This window comes from Rhinopithecus bieti, unplaced genomic scaffold (assembly GCF_001698545.2).
Source record: "Rhinopithecus bieti isolate Rb0 unplaced genomic scaffold, ASM169854v2 scaffold_18688, whole genome shotgun sequence".
Lineage (NCBI taxonomy): Eukaryota > Metazoa > Chordata > Mammalia > Primates > Cercopithecidae > Rhinopithecus > Rhinopithecus bieti.
The window spans coordinates 547,728-558,153 of NW_016809492.1; the positions used below are offsets into that span (position 1 = coordinate 547,728).

The 10,426-nt window shown below is 39.2% G+C and overlaps 1 protein-coding gene across 1 annotated transcript in view; it reads left to right on the forward strand.

The window, feature by feature from the left end:
* Positions 1-249: 249 nt before the first annotated feature.
* The window catches only part of LAMB4 (laminin subunit beta 4), a 68,286-nt gene continuing 58,109 nt past the window's right edge, over positions 250-10,426 (forward strand). Inside the window, exons 1-3 of the mRNA XM_017889601.1 lie at positions 250-340; positions 1,179-1,283; positions 7,954-8,020. Of these exons, the coding sequence (XP_017745090.1) occupies positions 7,987-8,020 (34 nt within the window). The 5' untranslated portion in view covers positions 250-340; positions 1,179-1,283; positions 7,954-7,986. The remainder of the gene's footprint in view (positions 341-1,178; positions 1,284-7,953; positions 8,021-10,426) is intronic.

Genomic DNA, 10,426 nt, shown 5'->3' on the forward strand with positions numbered 1-10,426 from the left:
GATCACAAAACCATCAATTGAACAAACTGAAAAGTCCCTTAATTTCACTCACACTCTTTGCTGAAGTATCTACCTAAAAACCAAATACTGCTCTTTGGTCTCCTACCACCTGGTACTTTGTGGAAGCTATTGGCTTATAAAAATAAAACAAGTTAGTTTAGCAAATATTGACTGCAAGTTTCTTCTATACTTCGTCCTAAAATGGAAAAGACATGTTCCTGCCATCTTGGAGTTTGCTTTCTAGTACATCAGAAGTGAGCAGATGAACCTGATCTATAGGGAACAAAAAAACAGTGGCATCAACTGAAAATAGAGCAATAAATTAAAACACAAATAACAGGTAAGAACCCTTGAAAAATACCATTGAAAAAGCTTAAAGTCCTGTAAGAGTGGTATTTGGTGAATGTTTGTTGAATCTATTTCCTGATTTGTAAATGTTGTCTAAAAATGAGCATCTCATTTTGGCTCAGTTCACAATCATTATTCTTCCATGAGGGTATTTTCCACGAGCTTCTAGAAATCCTAAATGTTTTTTCAAGCTATCAATAAACTTACCCATTGAAACTGCGTAGATTTGAAATGGAGATATTAATATACTGAGAAGTGAATAAAACGTAAGACTGCTATAGGTTCATTTCTATCCTACAAACCTTCCTTGTAGGAGAATGAAATTTCAAACCACATGGATTCCCAAACCACTCAAACCTGCTGTTCCCACAATGGTTAGTTGTACTTGCCAAATCACAAGGTAAACAGAAATCTACAAGCCATTTAAGATGATCTTGAGCCAGTTAGGACTGGTCAGAGCCTTGAGAACCCAACTGAAACTATTCCACCTGGTCCCCCTGAAAGTCGATTGGGACGGAGTCAGGGGTCTCACATTCCTGAGAAACAAGCCATCTAATTCCGCACATTTTATAGCTGGTAAGTATCAAGCTGTCTGAAAATGACTGCTAAAACATGAACCAGAAAAAAATAATAAAACAGGGAACAAAACGTCTGTGCATTATTCCTGGCTATCAAAATTGTTTTAGAGAAAACAAGAAAAATATTTGCTGTAAAACTAAGCTCTAGTTCCCTCTGTGTGTGTGTGTGTAAGTGAAAACTTAAGTGACTTCACAAATCACCTTTCTGACAGGTGTTGGAATACCTCTCATCTTTTTTTTCCCTACTTTTAGATGCCTTGGGGAGAATTTTCTACATAAACTGGCTCTAACTTTCAGGTGTGTCTTCACATGCCCCATTTGCTGCCTGCGCCTCTCCACAAAGACTCCCAAATCCTGGTAAGTCTTGCCTGTCCTCTCCACTAGCAAATTGGCATTTTTATGGATTAAATGAAGGTATTAGAATTTAGGGGGTAAGTGGAATCGGCATAAAGTAAGAAATGGAGCATATTAGCACATAGAATACTATTGTTTTTACAGAATGATAATCCAATGACACTTACATAAAGGTTATTGCAACATAAAACGTATCCAATGGGAAAATTGATGTTAGTGCATTGTGATACGAAGCCAATAACTTGAGCCTTACTGTACCTTGAAGGAAGCTTCAAATGATATAGTGTTGAAATGTACAACGGTATTGTTTTCAGTGAATCTTTGTTTTTGTTACGGTTATAAAACTTCTGACAACTTATAAAAGTTTTAAATGCATTAGAACTACTCGTATTTTCAAAATATTTTGTTAATGTTCTAGATATGTGTAAATATTGTTTTAAGAAATGTCTGCTATAACTAAAAGAAACAAACTTGGCCGGGCATGGTGGCTCATGCCTGTAATCCCAGCACTCTGGGAGGCCGAGGCAGGCAGATTGAGCTCAGGAGTTCAAGACCAGCCTGAGCCACATGGCGAAACTCCATCTGTACAAAACTTATACAGCCGTAGTGGCACATGCCTGTAATCCCAGCTACTCAGGAGGTTGAGGTGGAAGGACTGCTTAAGCATGAGAGGCTGAGGTTGCAGTGAACCAAGACTGTGCCTCTGTATGACAGCCTGGATGACAGAGCGAGACTGTCTCAAAAAATAAAAAAAAAAAGTAAACTTTATAGTTCTGTATTCTGCATTCCTCACTATGAAATTTAGGCAAAACAGTTGAAATATTTAATGAGTCCTGACATAACATGAAAAAAGACAAAGGAATGTTAAATATAAGATTTCTGAGAACTATCATTTTAAATATAGACCATTTGTGTGCCAGAAAAAGTCTTAAGGACTAATGTAAATGTATTTATAATTATCTTCTGTGTTATAAATTACTGTACAATTTGCAGAAGAAACACGCTGTAGTAGAAACAAGAGCGGAATGCATGTCTTTCCTGTGGAGAGGCTCTTGTCAAACATGATCCACCTGTGGGCCTAGGAGCTGGCCAACTGGGCACCACCTGCCCCTTTTCTCTTTCAGTCTCATCCAAATTGTTTTGACAAAAACGAGTCAACTCTTTGCAGCCTTTAAGTGAGAGCAGATGAGGCAAATATAAGTGAATGGTCAGTAAATTAAATCAATTAGCAATGCCAGAAAGTTGTCAGTCTAATATATTTCAGTATTTATTGCTACATTTAATACACTTTAAGACCAGTGTCATCTAGCAGCATTCATTAAACAGTTACCAAAATGCACCCAGTGCCTTTGGAAATACGTTTGTACATATCTCATCCAAAGGAGGGATAACGTTTTGTTATTAGTCCCGAGCACTTTTACATATATTACTAAAACTCACTGATGAATTTAACAAGAAAAAAGTGTCATGTAGCCCCTGAGAGGCTTCACAATGTCAGCTCTGGTAAACCAACCTGAAAAGCAGTACCAATTAAACTTATAGTTCAGAAAATGTGGTAACCCCATTTTCTGAAATTGTGCTATATGTGTAGCTGTGGGTTTTATAATGACTGGGTAGGTGATTTCAGATAACAGAACTTGCTAGAAGTTGCCAGATTCATTATACTTATCTAGTTGGGAGCTTAGCTCTCCTAAAATGGGAAATAGAAAATGAGGAGGAAGACTAGAGCGATTTTGGGAAATAAGGACTGAAATGATAAGGCCCATAGCTAAGGGCACTGAAGCCACTGAGAAAATTTCTCAAGCTTAGCACTGTTGGTATTTTAGGAAGCTTAATTCTGTGTTGTAGGGCCCAGGACCATCCCATGCATTGTAGAATATTTACTTAGCAGCATCCCTGCCTCTACACACTCAATGCCAGTAGCATCTGTTGTGCCAGAACCCTATTGAGTTAGTAGGGATGGCACCATGTTTGAGAGGCCAAAGGGACTTGGAGCCAATGAATAAGACATAGGGTTTATTGAAGGGAACTTACATACAGGGCAGACCCATGGCTGTATGTCAGGCTGGACTGGAGAACCGCTCCTGCTTGTAAAAAACATACAGTTCATACAGCATTTTCACTGAGCACCCTCCCTCTAACAGCCTCCACCTGGCAACCTTTGTTTACACCAAAACAAAGGGCCTCGATCCCCTGTATCGACAGCTGGCCTGTTCCATGGAATGGGCCAGGGGTTCAGACGTTCCTGATAAGGAATGAATCTTCAGGTTGGCTACTCCCGGATTCCTTAGCTTGGAACTCCAAACACACATTCTTTTTAGACCACAGGTCATTCTCAGGGTCTGCTTAAGTTATTGCTCTCAGGTGTGTCTACCATACAGCATCTTCCTCCCATTATGACAGCCAAAAATGTCTGCAAACATTGCCAAATGTCCTGTACTCACCCCAATACAGCAGCAGGCAGTGTCTTACTACTGAGGAGCCGTCAGTCTTTGTGGTGCAAAGACTTGGGAGTTGCTTAGGGCAGTGGTTCTCAAACTTGAGCCTTCATCAGACTCACCTGGTGGGCACGTGGCAGCATGCTGAGCCCCATCCCAGAGTCTGTGCATCAGTAGGTCCCTGGCTGGGCCCTGATCATTGGCATTTCCACGTGATGTTGATGCTGCTCATCTGGTAGGGTGACCAACCGTGTAGGTTTGCCTGGGACTGAGGGAGATTGCAGAACCTGGGGATTTGCAATGAGAAAATCAGAAAAGTCCCGGGCAAACCACGTGAATTGGTAATCTTACTAAGTCCATGGACTACACTTGGAGAACCACTGTTTTAGGAGATAAGGTCAAATGGGCTTGATGAGGAGAATTTAGATTTGAAGGGTGAGAAAAAGGAATCGAAGATAACCCTCAAGTTTCTATTCTGAGACCGTTGGTCCGTGGTTATACAGTGGGTCTCCAATTTTGCTGCCTATTGGAATCACCTGGAATCTTTAAAAATCTGATGCCAGGACCTTACCCCCAGATACTGTGGCGTAATTGGTATGGAATGTGACCCGCGAAGCAGGATTAAAAAAAGAAAAAAGCTGGTGATTTTAATGTGCAGTAAAGTTTGGAAAGCACTGGGTTATGCCCTTCTCCTAGAAGGGAACCCAGGAGCAGAGCAAGAGTGAGGGGCAAATTAATCAGTTTCAGGTGTTGGCAAGCCATCAGTGCTTCTCAACCCTGGCTACATCTCAGAATCCCCTAGGGAGAATTTTATACACATTGACACCTGGGTCGCTCCCCAGAGATTCTTAATTAGTCTGAGCTGGGCCTGAGCACTGGTGTCTTAAAATCTCCTCAGGTACATACAATGATATATTATTCAGTCTCAAAAGGAAAGAAATTCTGACACATCTTACAACATGGATGAACCTTTAGGACATTATGCTAAGTGAAATAGGCCAGTCACAGAAAAGACAAATTTTGTACAATTCTACATATATTAGATACTTAAGTAGTCAAATCCGTAGAGACAGAAAGTACAATGGTGGCTGCAGGGGTTGGGGGAGACATGAAGACTTGTTGTTTAATGGATACAAAGTTTCAGCTTTGCAAGATGAAAAGTGTTCTGGAGATTGGTTGCATACAATGTAAATGTAATTAACACTACTGAACTGTACCGGTAAAAATGATTAAGATGGTCAATTTTATGTAGGTGTATTTCTACCACAATTAAAATAAATATTTCAAAAGGAAGTCATTAAAAATATCTTCTCAAGTGATTTTCAGTTGCATCCAGGGCTGTGGCCTACTGATCTAATGGAATTATTGGCAAGCTGTGTGATTCTGTCATTTATGTCTTCACATAGCAACTGTGATCATCCTTAACCAATTATCAATAAGGGAATGATATCTCTTCTAGTTCAATTTGGGATCTGCTTCTGACTCCTCCTCCTTTGGGGCAGGTCATTTTTAAACCTGGCTGATGTACATTTGGAAGTCCAGTAGTCTTTGTACCGTGACCTTTATTGTTGCTTGAAGATAATTCCCATATGGACTAAAGAAATTTTCAGCCGTTCATTTTTATCATGGAAATATGGTGAACTGTGATACTAAGGAAGCTTTGTTCCCCAAATGCTCTGCAAAAGGTTCCACTTGTTCTTTTACTCCTGCACTCGGCATTACAGTTCCACCTCCTTTCTTTCTAAATCTGAGTCCTGGGAATTCTGCACTCTGCCTCACTCCCACCTGTCCAGTGTAGAAGAGATTAGCTCATGATTAGTAGCTTGAAACAGTCTTTTGCTTTGGGCTCTGCCCTGTGAATAGGTTCTCCATTGGAGAGAAGCAGGAATGCCATGATATATCCTATGTAGCACTTTACCCTAGCAACTCAGAGCCTAGATCATTATGAGCCCTGAATCATAGGCTGTTCACAGAGATTGTCATCTCACTGACTTCCATCTCTTTGGTTATAGAGAATCATGTTTTCAAACTTTGCTAATAGTGCCCATTCTTATTAAATAAATGACCATGATGCCAATCATTTTGCATTTCCGGACAGAATGAAGCACACGGGCAGTTCTAAACACAGGACAGCATCAGGATTAGAGATTTCATTTTTCAATAGTGTATCTAGGCGGCTGACCAGAAGCCAAACTCCTGACTTGACTGTGAGAAAAAAGCAATAAGAAAGTATCACCTAGAAAAAGTGCCTGTACAAGCGCAGGTGGCCTATGCAGAATGGATCTTCCTACAGCTGCAACCTGGATTCTCCTATAGGTCTTCACAAGGTTTTGTATGAGGCCATTAGCCCAAGACTGCAGACTTTTCTAATGTGTAGAGCTCATTCTGATGGAGCAACTATGGGAGGACTGTTTCTTAGTGAGTCACTTTCTGGCATTGGACTTCCAACGTGAACCCTAGGCTTCATAAAGAGCCTGAATCACAGAATGGGATATTTGCTAAAATCAGGCATTGCAAAACACCCTAAAAAGACTTCATAAGGAGGCTGACAGTTGGGCTTAGGAGGGTGACATTCAAGGCAAAGGAAACAGCATGAGAAGAAGGTTCAGAAAACAGAAACTGGAGTGCTAACGCTGGAGCGCAGGGACTGTGCACATGCAGGGACTGGGAATATGGGAGTAGGAGGATGAAGGATTCACCAGGAAAAGCCTTGAAGGTAGAATGTGAAAAAAATAGTTTCACTTGAAAATACATGAAAGAGGTTTTATATTTCCTCCTATTCAAATAAATTATAATGAGGCTTTTTTGCTTTTTAAACTGACAAATATTTAAAAATAATACTCCATGTTGGTAAGGGCTCATGTTAGCAGTTTTCGCAGGCTGGTTGTAAGAGTGTAAACTGGGACAAAGTTTCTGCATGGTAGTTTGACAGTGACATCAAAAGCTTTATATACACATATACATGTAGTATGTATATGTGTATATATGCGTGTGTGTGTATATATATACAATCTTTGTATATACATGTGGTTATATACACACACACACATATACTCTTTGGCTAATTATTTCTGCTCCATTTACTATATCCTAGTGAATAATTAAGGCTATAAACAAAGATTTAGCAGAAATATTTATAATAGGAAAATAGGAAAAACCAAGTACACATCAACCAATAGAGAATTCATTAAATCAATTCTAGTCTCTACATTCAGAGTAATACTAGGCAGTAATTAAAAATACTGGTGTCCATCTTACAACATAGTGAGGTTCCATGTCTACAAAAAGTAAAAATTAGCTGGGTATGCTGGCACATGCCTATAGTCTCTACTACTGGGGAGGCTGAGGCGGAAGAATCAGCTTGGGTCCAGGAGGCTGAGGCTGCAGTAGGCCACCATTGCATCACTGCACTCCAGCCTGGGCAACAGAGTGAGACACTGTCTAAAAAAATTATGAAGTTTACCTTCTTTTCTCCTGACCCACTGAAGTGCATATATATTCCACTCTGGATCAGAACTCTCTTTAATGGTAACTTGGGGATGGAGGGAGGCCTCTCTCTCAAGGGCCGTGGCCAAATCTACAAAGAAGAAAATCATAAGTTTGCTTTATAGGAGACTCCAGGTGATCTTAATCTTGATAAAACATCACTAATTAAAAATGCATTTGTTAGTACAGAAAGATGTCTGGAATGTATTGATTGAAAGAAGAAAACAGTGTGATATTATTTTTGAAAATTATTTGTGCAAGGAAAAAGTATGGAAGAAAAGGCCCTTGAGAGAGGGGCCTCCCTCCATCCCGTGTCTTGCTCTGTTGCCCATGCTGGAGTGCAGTGGAGCAATCATGGCCCACTGTGGGTGGTATTATAGGGGATATTTTTCTTCATTTTCCTGTCTGAATATTCTACTTTTCTATAATGAGTATGTATTAACTGTAATTTTAGAAGAAAAGTTTTAAATAAGAATGGGTAAAAGTAGGTTAAAATTAAAATATGCAAAGGAAATTATATTTGTTTCCTATTCTTTCCCACAAACAATTGAATTCTGTGATTTTGAAAATGGCAAAATTAAGAGCAAACAAATATTTATTAAAATGTTTATGCACTCTTACGTTTTGAGGAACTGGACAGTGAGGATATTTCTTATGTCTAAAACATAAGAACCATTCAATAATTCTGAGCACTTTTACGTAACATGTGATGATGGGAATTGATTGACTTTAACCTTTTTTTAACCCAGTAGAATTGAACTTAATCATCTCCTGACAAAAGAATGCAATTTCAACTGACCCTTTTTTTGCACCTTGGTGAGTATTAGTTGTCAAAATCTATTTTCTGCTTGTATTGTCCTAAAATAAAGTGGAAATAGTTTTTAAACATTTCACTTCTTTCTTCCATAGTGCTGTATACTTGTGTAGCTATTCTGTTGTGTAATTGTGTCAAGCAACTGAAAAATTCCACTCCAACATGTTTGGTATCCACATATTGCTATTTCTGTCACTTTTTAATGGAATGTTATCTTCAGATAAGTAAAGTAAAATATTAAAGAACAGAGAATAATTTCAGAGTCTTAATTTACAAATACAATGCATCTAATTTTTTTAATAGCTATGCTTTCAGTGTAGCACTTGTCCCAGCAATGAGGTCTTGTGAAGAAGTTACAGGCAGAATTCCCTCTTCTAAGTAAGCAGCAGTTCTAAGCTAAAAGGCAAAATTCTCCATGTTCCTGCTGTCTTTAATAAGCTGAGAATAATTTGCATTAATCATATAGAAGATGTTTCCAACAATTACTCTCTTTGATCTGACTTTTCTACATCAAAAACAGGCCTGCCTTTGATTACTGAGTACTAACTAACTTGCTTAGAATCTTCACTTCAAAGATTTAAGCTGAATTTCTTCATGACAGCAAACCTTCAGAATCTCACCTTTTTTTTTTTCTTTGCAATTTTCCAACCCTGAGGTAATTTTCCAGTTAGATTTGCTGGTAATGGTCCAGATGGTAAGTACTCATTTGTTCTCTGTTGAAAATCCCCTTGGAGAGGTGAGCCACATCCCAGTGGGAACAGAAACATGTCATTCATCTGGAGCCCTCAGTTCATCCTCCACATCCCAGGACTGGGAGGTTTAGATCTGGTCTCATTCAGAAAAATAGTTATTTTAACCTGCACTTGCCTTACATGTTCTCTTTGAAACTAAACCAATATCCAAAATTAGAAGGGACCACTGAGGATCACTCTACCTTCTCCCCATCCTTTATATAGAATACCTTACTCGCATCTTGCAAAAGTTCTAAACCGATCCACAGTTGCTAAGAGAGCCCTCTTCAATTAGGGGACTCCTCTTTCTGGAGAAGGAATTTTCTAAACCAAATTAGCTTGGGCAGAAAAGGCCTCACTGCAATCAATCGTACATTTCTAAATGTAAGCTTGCCCTGACCTAAACCAAATCTCTAGAGTTGCCTGTGGTCAAACTCCCAACCAGGTTAGCCTCATATCATCAACTTGGGAATTTTTCCATTGACAGTTTGAACATAACACTTATATAAATACTGCAGCATATTTAAACACTTAGTTTTGCCTTCTGACTGAGCAATATAAGGAGAAGTAATCATAAAAAGTGCACTGCCCCATAGGTTTTAGGAACTTCACGCAAAGTGCAAACCTTATCTACATGCATTCTTTTTTTTTTTTTCTTTCTTTCTTAAGACAGAGTTTCATTCTTGTCGCCCAGGCTGGAGTGCAATGGCACGATCTCAGCTCATTGCAACCTCCACCTCCCGGGTTCAAGCAATTCTCCTGCCTCAGCCTCCTGAGTAGCTGGGATTACAGGTGCCCCCACCATGCCCAGCTAATTTTTTGTATTTTTAGTAGAGACAAGGTTTCCTCATGTTGACCAGGCTGGTCTTGAACTCCTGACCTCAGGTGATCCACCCATCTCGGCCTCCCCAATTGCTGGGATTACAGGTGTGAGCCACCATGCCCGGCCACATTCTTGGTATTTTTTCTCACCCATTATGATCTGTGTGAGCATATAAACGTGTGTTTACATCCTCTAAAGCTCTGATGTGAACTCGAAAGTGTGAGAAAGCAACTCATGTGTTTGAGAAAATTATGACAACTTGCAGAAATACTAGAGAAATTATACAGTAACAGTAATTTCTATAAAACAATTCTTTACAGAAAATTTACTGTATATTTTTCTTAAATGACAAGATCTCCTAAATTCATCTTGGAATTTCATAACATTTATAAAATTCATAACATTATATCTTCAGGTTCTATCTTCAGGTTGTGTCATTTTTTAGGAATGTGTTGATTGTCAGAAGACATAAACATGTTTATTTTCTGAATTAATTCCAACACGTTGCTAATGTGATTTGGCATTCGGAAACTTCATCCCAGGAAGGATATTGCTTAGTCTATGTTCAGACATGAAACTTTAACTATTTACATTTCTGGTCACTTTTTGCCAAATATTTTAGACAAGAAGTTCATATTTGCACTTATAATATTACAGGAATAATAGCTCAATTTCCCTAAGTCCTGGAATATATTTTCTGAAAAACATTTCTGTTGAAAACAAGTTTGGCCAAGTCAGGTTATAAAAACATGTTAAAGACCGGGCGCGGTGGCTCAAGCCTGTAATCCCAGCACTTTGGGAGGCCGAGACGGGCGGATCACGAGGTCAGGAGATCGAGACCATCCTGGCTAACA